This window comes from Prunus mume, linkage group LG7, assembly GCF_029339155.1.
Source record: "Prunus mume cultivar Tortuosa linkage group LG7, ASM2933915v1, whole genome shotgun sequence".
Taxonomy (NCBI): domain Eukaryota; kingdom Viridiplantae; phylum Streptophyta; class Magnoliopsida; order Rosales; family Rosaceae; genus Prunus; species Prunus mume.
Window position 1 is genome coordinate 6,351,284 of NC_142704.1, and position 17,908 is coordinate 6,369,191.

At 36.9% G+C, this 17,908-nt stretch overlaps 4 protein-coding genes across 5 annotated transcripts; 1 reads left to right on the top strand and 3 right to left on the bottom strand.

Annotated features, from left to right (window-relative positions):
* Nucleotides 1-426: 426 nt before the first annotated feature.
* On the bottom strand, nucleotides 427-2,481 carry LOC103338186 (cytochrome P450 71A9-like). The gene is made up of 2 exons (XM_089041828.1): nucleotides 1,456-2,481; nucleotides 427-1,268 (listed from the first exon to the last, which is right to left on the bottom strand). Exons 1-2 carry the CDS (start codon nucleotides 2,353-2,355, stop codon nucleotides 633-635), a joined length of 1,536 nt encoding a protein of 511 aa, XP_088897954.1. The 5' UTR covers nucleotides 2,356-2,481; the 3' UTR covers nucleotides 427-632.
* A 1,190-nt stretch (nucleotides 2,482-3,671) lies between these two features.
* On the top strand, nucleotides 3,672-7,296 carry LOC103337964 (Rhodanese/Cell cycle control phosphatase superfamily protein). Of its 2 annotated transcripts, XM_008241136.3 has the most exons (10): nucleotides 3,677-3,933; nucleotides 4,044-4,139; nucleotides 4,404-4,511; nucleotides 4,600-4,696; nucleotides 4,955-4,994; nucleotides 5,081-5,155; nucleotides 5,810-5,897; nucleotides 6,034-6,101; nucleotides 6,603-6,675; nucleotides 6,774-7,296. In XM_008241136.3, the coding sequence occupies exons 1-10, from the start codon at nucleotides 3,772-3,774 to the stop codon at nucleotides 6,855-6,857; spliced, it is 891 nt and encodes a 296-aa protein (XP_008239358.2). In that variant the 5' UTR covers nucleotides 3,677-3,771; the 3' UTR covers nucleotides 6,858-7,296. The 2 variants fall into 2 exon arrangements, with proteins under 2 accessions (XP_016651238.2, XP_008239358.2); XM_016795752.2 differs by lacking the exon at nucleotides 6,774-7,296 and having other exon boundaries at nucleotides 3,672-3,933; nucleotides 6,569-6,675.
* A 354-nt stretch (nucleotides 7,297-7,650) lies between these two features.
* LOC103337960 (cytochrome P450 71A1-like) lies at nucleotides 7,651-9,327 on the bottom strand. Its single transcript, NM_001326512.1, is given in 2 exon segments — nucleotides 7,651-8,262; nucleotides 8,395-9,327. Coding segments are annotated over 2 exon segments (1,545 nt in total).
* A 1,320-nt stretch (nucleotides 9,328-10,647) lies between these two features.
* On the bottom strand, nucleotides 10,648-12,710 carry LOC103338185 (cytochrome P450 736A117-like). Its single transcript, XM_089055903.1, has 2 exons — nucleotides 11,618-12,710; nucleotides 10,648-11,422 (listed from the first exon to the last, which is right to left on the bottom strand). The coding sequence occupies exons 1-2, from the start codon at nucleotides 12,578-12,580 to the stop codon at nucleotides 10,808-10,810; spliced, it is 1,578 nt and encodes a 525-aa protein (XP_088912029.1). The 5' UTR covers nucleotides 12,581-12,710; the 3' UTR covers nucleotides 10,648-10,807.
* Nucleotides 12,711-17,908: the final 5,198 nt, after the last annotated feature.

Here is a 17,908-nt window from a genome sequence, read left to right on the forward strand (position 1 = left end):
ACTACATGAGTCATATTGCCAAAACTAAAACTACGTACGGGATTCGTCCAGCTACACTAACAAAAAGTGACTACCCAATATGTATCTCGTCGTTGTCCTCTTCTTTCTCTTCCACTAAACATGCAATTATATTTCAGGCCAGGTATGCTTTTGTAACTTTGTAATTGTTTGATAATCTGTTCAGCTTCAGAAGAGCTGATCACATTCAACATAGTTGATAATCTGTTGGCAACTTTGAAATTTTGGGTTTTCAAAATACCAAAACAGAGCCACAAACCAACACAATAATTCATATGAGATTTTGGGGATAGTGGATTTTTTATATAATTATTTAATAACCATGTGGATTTATTTCTTTATTTTAATTAATGGAGTATGAAGAAGAGGAAACAATAATGACAAATAAAACATAAACAAAGAAGACTCTTACGGAACAAGAAATATATTTTTATAGTCAGCTGTCTTATTCATGACATAATAGGCTTCCTTGAGCACCGGAGCTTAGGAAAACGAATAACTAGACTTAAACCAAGGAAGCAACACTTTTCTAGAAGATAAACAGAATAACTAGATTTGAACAACCACCTTTTTTATACCATATATGGAAATAACTGTGGTGCCATGGGGCCTGTTTATTGTGCAACATAGCTTGTCAAGGAAGGATGCACAGGTTTAGCAGCTAGAAATAAAGGAACTTTCTTGCTAACTGAAAGCCCAGCAGCATCTTCCATGTCCAAGTCTTCTCTTCTCATCCCATGAGGGAGTTCCCAGTCGAAACGATAGAGGAGATTAGCAAGTGCAAGCTCAATTAGCTTCACACTAAAGCTAATACCAGGACAACCCCTCCTTCCTGCCCCAAATGGTAAAAGTTCAAAATGGTTTCCTTTGTAGTCAATTGAGCTGTCCAAGAATCTTTCAGGCCAGAACTCATTTGGATTCTCCCAACATTCTGGGTCATTTCCTATCATTTTTGCATGGATAAACACCATTGTTGTGGTGGGAATTTCGTACCCTTCAATCGTGCAACTCTTTAAGGTTTCTCTTGGAAGTAGTAAGGGCACTGCTGGATGTAGTCTAAAACTTTCCTTCAAGACCAGATTTAGGTACATGAGTTCAGAAAGATCACTTTCTTCCACTTTTGCTTTTCCCTTTAAAACTCTTCTCACCTCATCTTGTGCTTTCCTCAACACTAGGGGGTTCCTAATCAGTTCAGCCATTGTCCACACCAGTGTGGCTGAGGAAGTATCAGTGCCTGCAATAAACATGTCCTGCAAGAATACCGATTGTATATATCAAGCCAGCTGAAATTCTGTATATAGCCAGCTGAAATTCTATATATAGCCATACGAATACCGATTGTATATCAAGCTAACACGAAGATTGTCGAAGTAATAGCAAAAGTATATTAACAAATAAGCAACACTCAAATGCAAGAAGAAAGAAAAAGCGACATACAGTGAGAACACCCTTAATTTGGTCATTACTGAGGGGTATTGCTTGACTGGGATCCCTCTGAACCCGAAGCAGAACATCGACAAGATCTTCATGCTCTGGTTTAGGCCTCCTAGGATCAAGGTGTTCCTCAATCACTCTGTCATAGAAACTGTCCAAGCCTTTAAAACACTTCTCTACCTTTTTCTCAAGACCATTGAACTTGTTTAACCAACTCAACCATGGTAGAAAATCTGACAAGAAGAATCCTCCCAACAGGGCCCTTGCCTCTTCAAGCAATCCATGAATTCTGTTCTTGCCAATTCCTCCTCCATCATCATACTTTTTACCGAAAGCCGAACGGCACAAGACATTGTTTGCTAAGAAAAGTGTCAGTTGAGTGAGATTGATGAGACCCTTAGAATGAGCTATAGAGTCAATCATAAGCCCCACCTCTTCATCCCTCACAGACTGAAACATTCGAACCCTCTTTGCACTAAGCAGTTCCAAGATCACAATCTTCCTCATCTCCCTCCAATACTCACCATAGGGAGCAAATGATAGGTTGACACAGCCATAACTAAGCTTCTTTGCAACATACAAGACTGGCCTACCGGAAAAAACGAGGTCATGAGTTCTGAAGATCTCTCTTGCCATATGGGCTGAAGAGACTACCAAAGTAGATATTGAGCCTAATTGCAAGAACATGAGGGGTCCATATCGAAGGGCAAGGTGTTCAAGGACATGATGAGGTAAGCCATTAGAAAGCTTGTGAAGGTTCCCAATGAGAGGTAGCCTCCTAGGACCAGGAGGCAACCTCCTCTCTTGAGAAGCAGAGCTTTTCTTCCTCTGCTTGATCAAGAGCAATAAAATAAAGGGTAGGAGGAAAACAAAGAGGACGACCAAGGAAGATTGAGAATCCATGGCTTGTTTCTGAGCCTTAAAACAAGGCCATGGCTGCTTATAAGCATTTAAGGATGCCAGTCGGTGCAGAGCCTAGTGGCAAGTCGATTAAAATATCATGTTGTACGGAAAGCAGACTAAAACCAACTGATTAAAATATTATGTCTTATCGAAGCAGACTAAAACCAACTGGAATGGAATGCATGTAATACAGTAATATATTGATGGAAACTGTCAATCCTTCAACTAAAGAATCAGTGGTGAAATTTCTCGTAGTAACGATGACGTAAGGTGAAGGCTTTGCTTAACTCACAATTTCTATAATTGTGAATCTTTCCTTTCATGTGGGTCATGGGGTGGCATGACACCACAGGTAATCAATCAACACCCAGTTCAGTGAACACGTAATATTCCACTTTTAAGTATAAAACAACAGATATTATACCCTTTCCTATTCCATTTTTGTTTAATCAAATTCACATCAAATTGCCTTTCATATCATTGCCATATTCTCAACTTCCAATCAATAAATTTTGGTGCCTGCCTAGTATTAATGATGACGTCAGGCTTTGCTTGGCTTACATATAATGAAATTAGTCTATTAGAAAAAGAAACCAAAAAACATAAAATTGGAAAGAGACCAAACTTATCTTCAATTTTAAAACACACTTGACAATATAATTTTTTATATAGAGGAATGCTAGCAACCTTCTCTCTACCCTTCTCCTTTGGACATTCTCCCTTTTTTGCTTGACATGTGTCATTCTCCTTACACTTAAAACAATGTCATTAATATATTATAAAAGCTAACTTTTGCTTTCCAAGTTTACCCTTATTAAATGTATTCAATTTATCTAAAAAAATTTCACAACTTTCTTACCATCTTATTAATTTTTTTTCTAACGTCAATTATTTTTTTTAAAAAATGCTTTTAAGAGGAAATGTATCTTTTTTTTATTTGTTTTATTTTTTATAACACAAAGGGTTTAGTTTTTTTAATTAAAAAAAATGTCCTTTGTGTTTTTAAAAAAAAGGACATTTCCTATTTTTGTGAAAAAAACAGAAATTTTCTTTAAAATAATATTTGATGTTTAAAAAAAATTAACAAGATGGTAAGAAAGTTGTGAATTTTTATTTGGATAAATTGAATACATTTAATAAGAGTAAATTTGGAAAGCAAAAGTTAACTTGTATAATATATTAATGACATTATTTTAAGTGTAAGAGAATGAAACATAAAGTAAAAATTATATTGAGTTGCCTGCTGTTCTCATTAGAAGTATAAGTTATGAACTGCTGTTCTCTTTCTTTTCATGTCTACTTGAACGCAGCGTTTCGGGCCACTTGGAAGTTGGCAACAAACGACACGCAACTGAAGATAAACCAAATCCGATAATCATCTAATCGGTTCTCAGTATCGTAAAAAGCTCTTTGGCAATGGAAGCTCTGGGATTTCCTTCTCTCAACTCCCACACCATTTCGTGCTCTAGTTTTCAGAAACAAAGAACCACCAAAATACCATGTCAAAGAGAACACTTTTCAAGCATTTCACTTTTATCTTCGCTAAAACTTAGACCCTGTTGCAGACCATTCCATTTTGTATGTAAATTCTGCACCTTTTTCATGTTCTAATTAGTGGGTTTGTTTTATTTTTCTTGTTTTTAATTGTTTTCTCAACTGGGTTGTTCTTGTTGTTGTTTTTAATTCAGCGTAGGAGTGCTACTCGAATGCAAGCTGACAATGAAGATTACGAGTTGAAGCAAATGAGGGATGTGGCTGCTGCCAAGAAGAGATGGGAAACTCTGGTATGTTGCTCAGTTCCTATAAAATCAGAAGAAAAAAAAAAAAAAAAACCGAAAAACGATTTTTATAACTTATGGTAATATATTTAAGTGAGCTGGGGATTTAAGAAAAGAAAGCAACATTCTTTCGTTTGCTGCGCCTTATTTCAGTTGAAATTTTTGTTGTTGTTGTTGTTGAATAAGGTTGTGTGTTTTCTTTTGCATATGTTTTTTAATTTATTTGTGCTCTGTTAATTTTTTGAAGTAGTAGCAACTTGATTAATACAGGTTAGGGAAGGAAAGGTTAAAGCTTTAACACCTAGGGAAGCTGGGTATGCAATTCAGCTATCTAACAAAACCCTTCTTGATGTTCGTCCCTCTACAGAACACAAAAAGGTAGACATCCTAACATGATTTTTTTTTTCTCTATAGCATTCTTTTTCATTATTTTTCAATAAACCTCTTTTTGCCCCCTCTTTTATAGGCATGGGTTAAAGGCTCAACCTGGATTCCAATATTTGATGTTGGTAACGAATTCGACGCTGGAACTCTTTCCAGAAAGTTCATGAGTTTCACGATGGGTATCATGCAATTCTTGCTATCTTGTCTTTCTTAACTGCTAATCCAGTTTTGCATTGCTTGTGTGCTTTATATTTTCATTTTGGCAACAAATGTATAGGTTTCTAGTCAATAGTCAAATCATAGTATCTTTGTGATATTTTGTAGGGAACAAGAGAGTATTTTCTTAACTCCTCAAATAACATCTGAATTGTAACCTGTCATTGCTTTGCATCTTGTGGTGGCTGTACTCATAAATGTGACATAATATTTTCGTGTAGGGGGTTGGTGGAGTGGTGTGCCTACATTGTCTTATAATAGGTATTTCAAAAAAAATCATATTATTGGCATGATTTGCTTTGTTCACATGATGAATTGCATTTTCATTGTTTTTTCTTTTGCAACAGCCAGTTCTTGTCCAAAGTTGACGAGAAGTTTCCAAAAGATACAGATCTTATTGTTGCATGTCAGAAGGGATTGAGGTGCGCTTTATGTTCAACTAATTGTAGTTTCAGTTATAACTTTGGTTTAATAATGAGGAATGTGGAAGTTCTGCTATAACATAATTCTATTTTGGGCTTTATATAATTGATATGATTGAGTTTTTTATTGCATCATACATGTAGTTATGTCATCCTATATTCAGAATGCATTGCAAATCCCTTCTTTTTTTCTTCTTTTTTTCTCATTTTCATAGTTGTCTACAATTAGACTGGAAAAGCTTTTAGAAAACTTTAGTGAAAGTTGTCCTAAAATTATGAATATTATATGATTATTTATATCTTCTCCCCACAAAGTGACCATATAATTGGAGGAAATTGTCAAAGGATAAAAAGGGAGGAATCTTAATTCAGCCCTTTATTTTCTATGTTCTAGACATCAGACCCATGTTTCTGTCCAAGTTGAATTTTTTGTGTATATGAATCTTTGATCACTAACATATCTCCAGCTCAAATAGAGAACTGCAGTTCATAACTTATACTTCTACCTAATACTATTTTTTTCAAAAAAAAAAAACTAACTAATACTATGGTTTAACTTTAAATACATGGAAGAAAAGATGGCAATAAAGAGAATAGCCTACATTAATTAAAATGAATCAATCAAATTTCACCAGTGTCACCTTTCTTGGGCAGATCTCTAGCTGCTTGTGAGCAGCTATACAATGCGGGATACAGAAACCTTTTCTGGGTTCAAGGGGGTTTGGAGGCTGCTGAAGAAGAGGTAGTTGCGGTTTGTGTAACTTAGATATTTTTTTTTGTAATTAGCGTTTCTAAATTTATAACTTTTTCAGTGCTTTGTTGTGAACCAACCTGAAAACGTCTGTTAATGTAGTGAGTCTCGTCTTATGTCGGAGCAGGATCTTGTCAGAGAAGGCCCTCAGCCATTTAAGTTTGCTGGAATTGGTGGGGTTTCAGAATTCCTTGGGTAACTATCTGATCTTAACTCGCTTCTCCTTATGAAATGTGCATTGTGAAAACCAAAATTTTATTTTTCATTTTTTTTTGTTTCAAATGGGAAGATAAGATGAAACTGTATAGATCATGAAACTGGGTTGAAAGGTTATGTAAATGCCATCTAGTATAGATAACTAGATGGCTATTAGATGCATAATCAGGTAAGTACGCATGTAGATTGAATCTGGTAAACTTAATTGACCAAGGTTGACGTTGCTTTGTCCCATGAAAAGGTAATTTCCAGCTATAATCTTCAAGTTATTGCTGCCAGATTGACTCAAGGTCTATGATTTGGTGATTTACTTTGTATATTTTCCATTAGTTTATGGCTTATAATACAAATTACTTGGCATCTACTTTCTGCTGATGCACAGTGGCCTTAAGTTATTGATGCATATTAGAGTACAACTTTAAGGCAGTTCTTATACAACTTTACAGAAACTGCAATAATTTATGAATCCCCAATCCACAGTTGGACTGATCAGCAAAGAGCTGCAGCTGCCAAAGAAGGTTGGAGTTACCGATTAGTGTTCTCTGCCCGGCTGGTACTTATTTTCTTTAACATGTTTGCTAAAATGGCCTGCTGTTTAGTCACCTCACTTTTAAGAGTCTAATCTCAAATTTGATTTCTTTTTTGGCACAGGTTGGAGTCTTTCTCCTTGCCGATGCCTTGTTTTTTGGTGCTCAGAAAGTAGCTCATTATCTTCAGGATATAAGGTCACAATGAGATTCAACAGCTGTGCTTGAAGTACTTGATTGAATATCAACATAAAACATTTTGCAATACTGGTTCACCGCAGAGAGAACAGATTTGCCAAGGATAACAATTTTGGAAGCCAGAGTACCTCAGAGAGAAGATTGCGTCCTCCAATTTTAACCATATATCCCTCTATTCTCATTATTGTTCCATGCTTTTCAATGGTTGGATCTATGCATGATCTACCATGCATGTGCTCGCTCCATGAGAAGTAGAACAATGATTAGGCCAGAAAATTTTGACAAGACAGTTATGCCTTGTAACAAGTCCTAGTCTGGTACTAGTCTTGTTTTTTATTTCTCTCCCATGAAGGTTTTACGGCCTAGCAATGTATACCTTCTGTGAGCTCTATTACTTTTCAAAATTCATCTTTTATCAATCAATTTATATTGAAAAGAACTTGAATAAATTCTTTTGAATATTTTTTGAAGTATATAGTTCCCTGATATGCATGCGGAGGCAAGTAGGGGAATTAACTTGTTCTTCCTTGCGAAGCTATGACCATAACATTGTTCTTGGAAACCAACCTTGACATTGGGTTTAGATCGTCATTGGGGTAAAGGAGGGAGGGAAAAGGAAAGAAAAAGCATATCTTATTTAAAAAAGACAACTATATATATTCTTCCATTAACTATAAGAGTCTGTTTCTGAGATACAGGCAAAAGGCAATGCGTGAATCTGCTCGTCTCTTGTATGTTTGATGAAAGCAGAGAAAATTGGATGATACATAGAGTATCATGTAGTTTATTGATGATTTCTCGTCTCAGGGAAACCGTGGTCTGGCAACAACAATCAGATTGGCTATCCTGTGCATTGTGATACCAAAAACTTCTGTCATGTCCAAATCTTTTGCTGCAGTATCAGGGGGGAGCTCCCAATCAAAGGTATGCAGAAGTTGAGCTAGAGCAAGCTCAATGGTTGCTGTTCCGAATGTAACAGCAGGGCAACCTCTTCTACCAGCCCCAAAAGGTATAAGCTCAAAATCCTGCCCCTTGAAGTCTACAGTGCTACCTATGAATCTTTCTGGTTCAAACGCTTCTGGATCTTCCCAAGATTCAGGGTCCCTCCCTATTGCCCAGGCATTGACAAAAATTCGTGTTTTGGCTAGAATATCATACCCATCAATGGTTACATCTTCCATGGATTCTCTAGGGACTAGTACTGGAGCAGGTGGATGCAATCTAAATATTTCTTTGATGACAGCTTTCATGTAGTCCAGCTGAGGCAGATCACTCTCTAACACGACTCTTCTTTCTCCGACAACACCTCGTACTTCTGCTTGTGCTCTTTCCAATACTTTGCGATTCATCAAAAGCTCTGTCATTCCCCAATCGAGGGTGATGAAGGTTGTGTCAGTTCCTGCAGCAAACATGTCCTGCAGCAGCAGTGTTGTACCACTTAGTGTTAATTTGTTTGCAAGCAGTTGAGTGCAATTCATATCTATATTAATATTGGATTTCATGGCTGTTAGTAAATATAACTTAAGCATTCAAGATTCTATACTAACCAAGATAATAGCCTTGACATTATCCATGGTGAGAGGCATTTCAGTAGACTCTTTTTTCTGTATATCAAGTAAAACATCTACAAGGTCCTTGTGCTCCTCTTTTTCTCTCTTGGGGCTGAGATGATCAGTCACCATTTGGTCAAAAAGTTCGTCGAATCGCCGGAAGGTCTCTTGAAGTCTTGATTTCATTCCTGTTAAACTGTGTATGAACTCCATGGAAGGGAAGAAATCTCCAATAGAAAATCCTCCAAGCAATTCCTGATATTCCTCAAGCATCTTTTGGAACCCGTGCCTATCATAGTCTCCACCTTCTGAGAAACCCCTTCCAAATGCCACTCGACAGAGAACATCATTTGCATATAGTCCAAGCATCTTGGTCAGATTGGTAGTGCCAGGGTAGAACTCTGCAACCCGACGAACCAGGCGAGCAACTTCTTCTTCTCTAACATGGCTAAATGATTGCACTCTCTTGGCACTTAGTAGCTCAAGTATGCAAATCTTACGAATATGCCTCCAATAAGCACCGTAAGGGGAGAAGACAACGTCAGTGCAATTATAGAAGAGGTGTTTGGCTGAAAAGATTTGTGGACGGCTTGATAGTGCAAGGTCATGGGTTTTCAGTACTTCCTTTGCTAATCTAGCTGATGAAACCACCACTGTTGGGATCTCACCAAGCTGTAAGTAAATTATTGGACCATACTTCTCTGCCAAGCAACGGAGAGATAGGTGAGGCTTGTTTCCGAGCTGGTGAAGGTTACCAATGACGGGTAGCTTTGGAGGACTTGGTGGAAGTTTGACTCTTCTTTTCCTCGACTTATCCTTATAGATGAATTTGAGCAGCAGTATGAGGAGACTGAATGCAAAAAGCGAAGAGTGTTCCTTTAGCAGTTGAAGAAGAGCCATTGGAGTTTCCTGAACCAGAACTGAGTACATGGTTCACCTTTCTCTCATAGGCAAGGTAGCCACCTCAATTATTTTGTATCATTCAGCTTTTCCACAACATGACGGTCTGGTCTTTGTTTTATTAGGAGAAACGTCTTAGAGATGGTTTTTTCCATTTTTGGTGGGTAGCAATGGATGATGATAGGCCATGGTCCCAGAAACAAGTGGCAGATAGTAAAACGTCAAGAACAGCTATGGAGCTACATGACAAAGAATCTCGATATGGTGCATGTTTGCAAAAGCATTTCTCTAAAGATAGCGGAGAAGTTGCTACCTATTTTGATCTCGCTGTATATCAATCTATGGTAAGGATTTGACCACCAGGCACAAACAAATCACCACATGCATCATTATCCTTGTGGAATAGTAATAGGGAAACAAAAGTATTCTACAGGACAGCTTCTATCGAGAAATGTTGGCTTCTATGGTAGTGTGAGGTTTGAATGGTTGAACTTTGCATCGGTGTGTAGTTACATCAGAATAGCTCCATTTAGCGTGCATCAGTGCAAGTTCTGTTAGGAAAATTCACCATCAATAATCGAGCATATGGTCAAAGACTTCTTTTACAATTCTTGTTCCAAGTTGTAGTCTACCATGGGTTGGAATGATGAGTAATATTGTGCGATTTCTTCCCACCCTACTTGCTGTCAAATTTTTATCAACAAGAGAACCCTCTCTCCTTCTCCCACTCAAAACTGTTAAGTTATTTCTCTTATTCTTTCTTTTACATTTTCCAATCAAACTTATGTACTATATTTGCTAAAGCAATCTCAGTAACAGCTGTGGCAAATTGAACTTACACAAGAATATGGAACTCGCACGGATCTTTATTTTTGTTTGGATGAACAAACACTAAAGGAACACTTTAGATACTCTTAAGCAGAACTCGAATTTCATGATCTTATGTGTTTCACACATCCAACCTTCTAAAATGAATATAGAAAGAAAATATGTTCTAGAAAAACCTCATTGGTAATGCAAGATAAGATCACAGTTGGATAAGATCACCATGGGGCATTCTCTTCTTCTTTTGTCTTTTACCTCCTCTCTTTTTGACTTTCTTTGTGAGAGTAATCTAATACTAGAATTGTTTCAATTATCTTTCCCACTTTAATTTAATCCCACGAGATAAAGCAACTGACTTTTCCCCATCTCATCAATCATGCATACTTGAGTTTGACTTTTTCACCACACACCACCATGGTTAAAAATTCAGAAACTACCCTGATTTTGAATTTCCAAAAACTCAAAATATTCCGAACAGACCAATTTAAGAAACTTGAAAATGTGTATATGGTGAGAAAACTTGCATTGACACATAATATTTTGACAGTTCTTATTGTGCTATAGTATCTTGGCAACAGTACTGACAGCTGAAGCCATAGACATACACGATAGCAGGCTTAGAGCCTTAACACATATAATATGAAGACCAGTTCATGGACATATATGAAAATGCCCTCCCTATCCCTCAACTTGAGTGTGGAAAAGCAACAGCCTTCAGAGGATATTTTCTATGTGGGGTTAAGCCAATGGATTCTGTCATGTCTAAATCCTCCCCACTTGCTTCACCGGGCAATGCCCAATCAAACTTGTGCACGATGTTTGCTAAGGCAATTTCATTAACAGCCATGGCAAACTGAAGTCCTGGGCAGACCCTCCTACCAGCTCCAAATGGAATCAATTGAAAGTCAATCCCTTTGTAATCTATACCAATATTCAAGAACCTTTCTGGCTTATACTCCTCTGGGTTGTCATACACCTTGGGATCTCTTCCAATTTGCCATGCGTTGATGAAAACATGTGTGTTGGCTTTAATGTTGTAGCCATTTACTTCCACATCTCGGGTTGACATCCTGGGAAATAGTAGTGGAAGTGGTGGATGTAAGCGAAGAGTTTCCTTCGTCACTGCCTTCAAGTAGTGCATTTCAACCAAATCATCCTCTGTAATCATGTCTCTTTTGTTTCCGACTATTCCCCTTACCTCATTCTGCAATTTGTTCATGACCCTTGGATGCCTTAAAAGCTCAGTCATTGCCCACTCTAAGGCAGTATATGTGGTATCAGTGCCAGCAGCGAACATGTCCTAAAAACAATTGATTGGATTAAGATATTTAACCTATTGCAAAATATATAAATATATGTACTACTATATGTTACATCTCTTTCACAAAAACACACGCACACACACACACACACACACACACACACACACACACACACACACATATATATATATATATATAGAGAGAGAGAGAGAGAGAGAGAGAGAGATAGTTACCAAGATGATACCCTTTATACTAACTCTATCAATAGGAATGCCTGCCACGTTTTCTTTCTGAATTGAAAGCAAAACGTCCAAAAAGTCCTTTTGGTCATCATCTCCACTCTTTGAACTACGGTTCATATGCTCTTGAACTGCTGTATCTAGAACGTCATCCAACTGCTTAGCCACCTTGTCTAACTTGGCTCCCAAACCATTGATATGGCTCAACCAAGAAAGCCATGGGATATAGTCCCCAATATTAACAGTTCCCAGTAAGTCAGTGAACTCCCATAAAAGCTTCTGAAACATCCTCCCACTTTCCCCGCCTTGGCCATCACTGTACTTCCTCCCTAAAGCCACTCTACACACCACATCATTAGTAAGCCTCACAAACATTTCGCTTAAATTCAAAACAGATGATGAGGTTGATGATGATGATGATGAATCATTTATGTTTCTGATCATGGATTTGGTTTCCTCTTCCCTCACAGAACGAAAAGACCGAACCCTTGTGTTGCTCAAAAGATTTGACACACATATACTTCTCACCTGCCTCCAATAATCACCATATGGCGCGGTTGAGACATCTTTGTAGTTGTAGAGAAGCTTCTCAAAGATGGTGGACTTGGGTCGACCAGAAAATGCGAGGTCATGAGTTTTCAAGGTCTCCCGGGCTGCCTCAGCTGAAGAGACAACAAGCACCGGGACACTTCCAAAGTGGAGAAGCATGAGAGGGCCATGGCGTTGGGACAAGGCTTGAATTGAGCGATGAGGGTACGAGCTTAGCTGGTGAAGGTTCCCAATGATAGGGAGCTTTGGTGGAGAAGGTGGTGGTGATGACTTTTGGGTGGTGGTTTTAGTCGAAGAGTACCATGTGTATAGGAGGACGAGGAAAATGGCCAGCAGTGTGAAGGCCAAAGGTTGCAAAAAGGAGGAGCTTTCATTTAGCTCTTGCAATACGTGCAAGGGATTTAGCATCTTCAGAGTTAGTGCTAAGAAAAGAATGTGTTGTGTGTTTAAATAAAGGCAAAGATCATCCTAGTACTATGCAGAACAGAGCCGCACATGTGTTGTGTGTGTCAATCTCTCCACTTTATATATATTAAGTGAAAATGGCAGAATATAGTGCCGGTTTGATCACTTCTCATTAGAAAATATTTTTTGGCATTTTCATGTGATTTTCTTGCTCTACCAGCTCCAGCCAATGTTTATTTAGAAGATAAAACATATGATCATCATCATGCTCATCACAGAGACAGAGAAATGAAACCCTTAAGAAAAAGACAAGCAGAAAATGATTTGAAAACAAAAGATTACTTGTTACCAAAAAAAGAAAACAAAAGATTACTCCAAACAGATTAAGCACGTGTAATGTTGGGTTGGGGTAGGTGCAAGCAATGAAGCTTAATGTTGCTTCTATGTGACTTGCCAAATGTCCAGTAGCATTTTCGGGGAAGTAAAAAAGTCTACATGAAAATAGAAAGGAAAACACCATTTTTCAGTGAATATGTGACAGTCAAGTGTTTTGGACTAAAATTGTGAAAAAACTAGTTAGGAATTGATGTGGTGCAAACTATGGAATATGGAGTCTTGCACCACTAATTTGTATGGGCAATCAGCTGCTTCCCCCCCTGGAAATATATTGTTAAGCATTACAACGAAACATACAATTAAACGTTTTATTAATATGAATGACAACTTACCGTTTCACTGGCATCATTTTCTTCTTCTTTTTCTTCCGCTTCCTCTGTTATTTGTTGTCTTTCTAGTCTTGAACCACTTTGGATCAGTGACCCGTCAGGAGAAATCTTCCACTTGATCAGGCAACCTTCGACATTTAAAGAGTTTAAGGATGGGACTCTGACAGTGCCATTTCCTAATGAGCAAAAGCCTTGCAAACTTGGTAGATAACAAAGGTTCAACTGCTGCAAGCAGTTGAAAGCAATGTCGTAATAATTTCCTGAATCTTGTTCATCTCCGTTGCTTGCCACTATTTCTGTGATGCTTTTACAAAACCAAACTTCCATGGTTTTGAGTTGGTGTAAACATTTAGCTACCGAGTAAGTTACTAAGTATTTCAGTCTCATACAGCCAACCACGTGTAAAGTGGTTAGATTGTGAAAGGATATTGCGGATGAATTTTTTTTTTTTTTTTGGTCGAAGCGGATGAAGTTAGATTCTTTAATCTGCCACAATTGGACACATTAAAAATTTCCAAGTTTGGAAAAATTGATTCGGAGTTATCATTCCCCAGATGCATCACCTCCTTCATTTTTGTGAGAGACAAATTCTTTATGTGTGAGAGGGTATGTAATTTTTGGAGGAAATGAAATGACTGGGGGTGTGCACAAGAAAATGCAATCGCTTTTAGATTGATAAATAACTCTACTGGGAGTGGACCATGTGCTTCATACCAAATGTCAGTAGGAATTGATGTGGTGCCATTTTCCAGTGATTACGTGAACTTCACATAAAAGACGAGAAAAAAAAAAAAAAGCTTCCTTTCCTCTTTATACCTTATATATATATAAAGGTAATCCCTTCGTAAAGGTAATCCTCTTTTCTCTACTGACATTCTAGCAACTTCTCACGTGTTATCATTGCTCAATCCTTCTGGGAAATTCCGTAGTGCAGCCATTAAGGTAAGAGCTAAAGCTGGATTTGCTACCGAGCAACTGTGGGAAAGGCCAAAATTAGAAAAGGGGTGATACATACAAACTATCACCATTCAACATACCATTAGAAGAGGAAATGGCACATTGTTTGCGAGTGTGGACTAGTATATGCCAAATGAAAGAAAAATTAAATCCGCAATTGTGCAAGGACATAATGGTCATAGTTCATATGCAATGCCTGATGTGTGTCAGCCTTGTGTGAGGGAGGGACCATACATTTGGATACCAGGCTCCATAGCTAAGCTACGGAATTCTCTTCTTTTTCTATTTGAAATTGAAAAATAAAATAAAAACAACAACTGTGTTTTCAATTGCTGAATAGTCAATGGTTGCATTTGGGGAGAAGATTAGAATTTTAGTCTGTCATTTTTACTGCTTGATGTTCTCGCTCGAACAAGTGCTTCGAGTTGTAATCCAAAATCATACAAGTGGGAAAATAGCGAATTGGAAGCTTGCCAAACAAGTGCTTCGAGTTGTAATCAAAATCATACAAGTGGGAAAATAGCGAATTGGAAGCTTGCCAAACAAGTGCTTCGAGTTGTAATCCAAAATCATACAAGTGGGAAAATAGCGAATTGGAAGCTTGCCAAACAAGTGCTTTGAGTTGTATGCCTAAAGCATGTCTTCGGCTCGAACTCGAGGTGGCCTGTATACCCATTGAAAATTGAAATAGCTCTCTCTCTCTCTCTCTCTCTCTCTCTGGGGTTAGGGTTACTGATTTTCAATTCTTTTCGTCAAAAGGCGGATTTTGGCTTCACAGGGTTTCCAATTTTTTCACTAGAATAACAGATGGATAGTTTTTGCACCAATTCTGGTGAGATCTATCATAAAACCAGACTGTCGACTACTTGAAGCTCTTGCTAGGTCCTGGACTAATCCACGGCGATGACTACCTCTACCTGTGTAGATTACACATTACCCTCCTACTGCGTATGATAAGAGCTTCAACTGGTCACTACTTCTGAAAGCTAGGATGCACCTATGATTTGAAATTCAGTTGGTGAGAAGTTCTGACATCAACTTGTCTGTGTGGAGTACCATCCCGTCCTATTTTTTTAGAAGAGATTTTTTCATCATGCTATAACTTGTGTAGATTCATTCTTTCCAACGCTGTGGATCTCAGATGTCTTATTTATGTCAATGAATTTTGTTTTATGGGGATTGTACAAGTTTTCTCATAGTCCTTGGAAGTGTTTTTCAGCATGCATCCACAAAACATGTTGCTACACAAATAGCTGCTGGCTGTTTCATCGTTGCCCTATTTGTTGTACTCTTTTTAGCTAAAAATGCAAGTATATCAGTGAACCTATCTTCTACTTGGTTTTGAATGCTAGAATGCACCTATGATTTGAAGCATTTGGGACAGGCAGCAACACTTTGACATTAGATATCATGGAAACTACATGGAAAGTAATTGATGAAGATCTAGAAACCCTTAGATTCCAGAAGCCTAAAATGAATCTTTTATATGCCTATAAGGAATGTTGTATTTGACTGTACTGCTTGATAATGTACAGTGGACACTTGGAGGACATTTTTTAGGTATGCATTCCGCAATTCCAATCAAACATCTTCCTGTTACTACTAGCGCAAAATGCAATGTGATATTTGGATGTTTATGTTGGAATTTTAAAAAAGGTTTTAAAAATTTAACCGTTTTTATTTATTTAATTATTTTGGCTGTTTTATTTTATTTATTGTCGGGGTTATAAATGTTTAATATTCAGGTTTTATTTCTATATTGAATGCCTTAATTTTCTGGTTGGTGAAAGTTACATGTTATTGGATGCTTATAAAATGCCACTCATCCTTCCCATTTGAACAACCACAATACACCATCAGAATATCACATATCACAATCACCACCACAAACTAATTCTCTCATTTTCTACTTATATATATATTCTCTACTTTATATTATTATTTTGGCAATGGTTCTGTGACTTGGATATCTATATCTGTCTATGAACGTGCTCATAGCGGATCTTGAGTTTGTGTATAAGGGGTTGTATGTTGGAGTGTTGTAGATCATCAGTACGTACATGCACGTAGGGAGGCTACAAAGACTTTAAAACAACGTCTTTGACGTGCTTCACCGTACCAAACTCACCTTCTTACTTTTCATTTATTTTGCTTTTACTTATCTATTATTTTATTTTCTTCAATTTTATTGTACCTTAAAAGCTTTCCAATTTGTTTATAAGTTATTTATAATATACATATTTTTGTATTTGGCTTTACGAAAAAGGAAAACTATATTTTTTTATAACAGTTTCATGTTTACTTCTTGAGCCACCAAGATTCATGATTTTATTTGTTGGAATTTGGTATCTGCAGTGCAAGAAACAACGCCAATTCGTATACTAAGGGAAATGATTCTGTTTAAATTTTAATATTTTTACTATTTTAATATAATTTATTTAAAATATTTTTATTTATTTTTATTTTTTATTCAATAATATGTGAAAATTATGTGTATAATACGTGAATTTTTTTTTCTATATTATTGAAAATTTAGTAAAAAATACATGCATTAAACATGACAAATTCTACGTATTGTACATTTACTTTTAAAAAAATATGAATTTTACCGAGTCTTTAAGATGTGTATGGTAAACGAAAGTATGATTGAAAAATATGTACAAGTGTATAACACGAGTATTAAACGAGACAGTGCTAAATTCTTTATATGGGTAATAACTTTGGAAAAGTAAAAAAAATCAAAAAGGGATAATAGAAACTCGGGTAATGACCTCATAGAAATGGATAATGCTCTAAACTAACCTTACAATAAACGAAAATCAATGAAAAAAATTATATAAAAAAACTTAGTACAATAATGCGGCTATACTCTTTAAATATAATAATATATTTATGGAGTATAGATGCTCGGCTGTACTCCTTAAATATAATAATATATTTAATGAATATAGCCGTGGCTATGCTAATTATTTATAATTAAAAAAATTAAAAAATAAAAAGAAACCGCCTACCTATTAGGCGATTTATGAGTAGGCCAAAGTGACAATTGCATACTCCACTTCATAGTCATAAAGGGGTGGATTTAACACGATTTCCAATTTCTGTCTAGGCATGTGATTGTTTTTCTTGACTTTAATTGGCTTTTCTCATACAAGAAAAATGGATTTTATTCTTTTATTTATTTTTTTCGTTTTGGACTTCTTTTGTTAGGTCAAACGTTTTGGACATTAATTTTGAGGCTTAATTATTGATATGCCCCCTGTGCTTTACCAAAAATCTCAATTTACTCCGTGTACTTGCAATTGGCTCACTTTACTCCCTGTGCTTTATGTTCATGTCCTTCGTTCCCCTATTCCGTCTAGTTCCTTACAACAGTCGTTAACTCTATTTATATGGCATAGGTATATTAGTAAATTCAGACAAGTGGATCCAAATGGGGCATTTCATGTGGCAAATGGTGGGACACATTTGTTGACATCGAGTTTTTTTTTGGTCAAGGGACATCGATTTAATTGGATTGTCCAGTAGGGTTTCACAATTAGCCATTTGGGGCAAAATTCATAAGGCTGCGAAATGGGAATCTTGGAATAGGGTTCCAACCTGTTGAAATTGGGTTGCGAATATTTGAATAGGGAAAGGTACGTAGTGT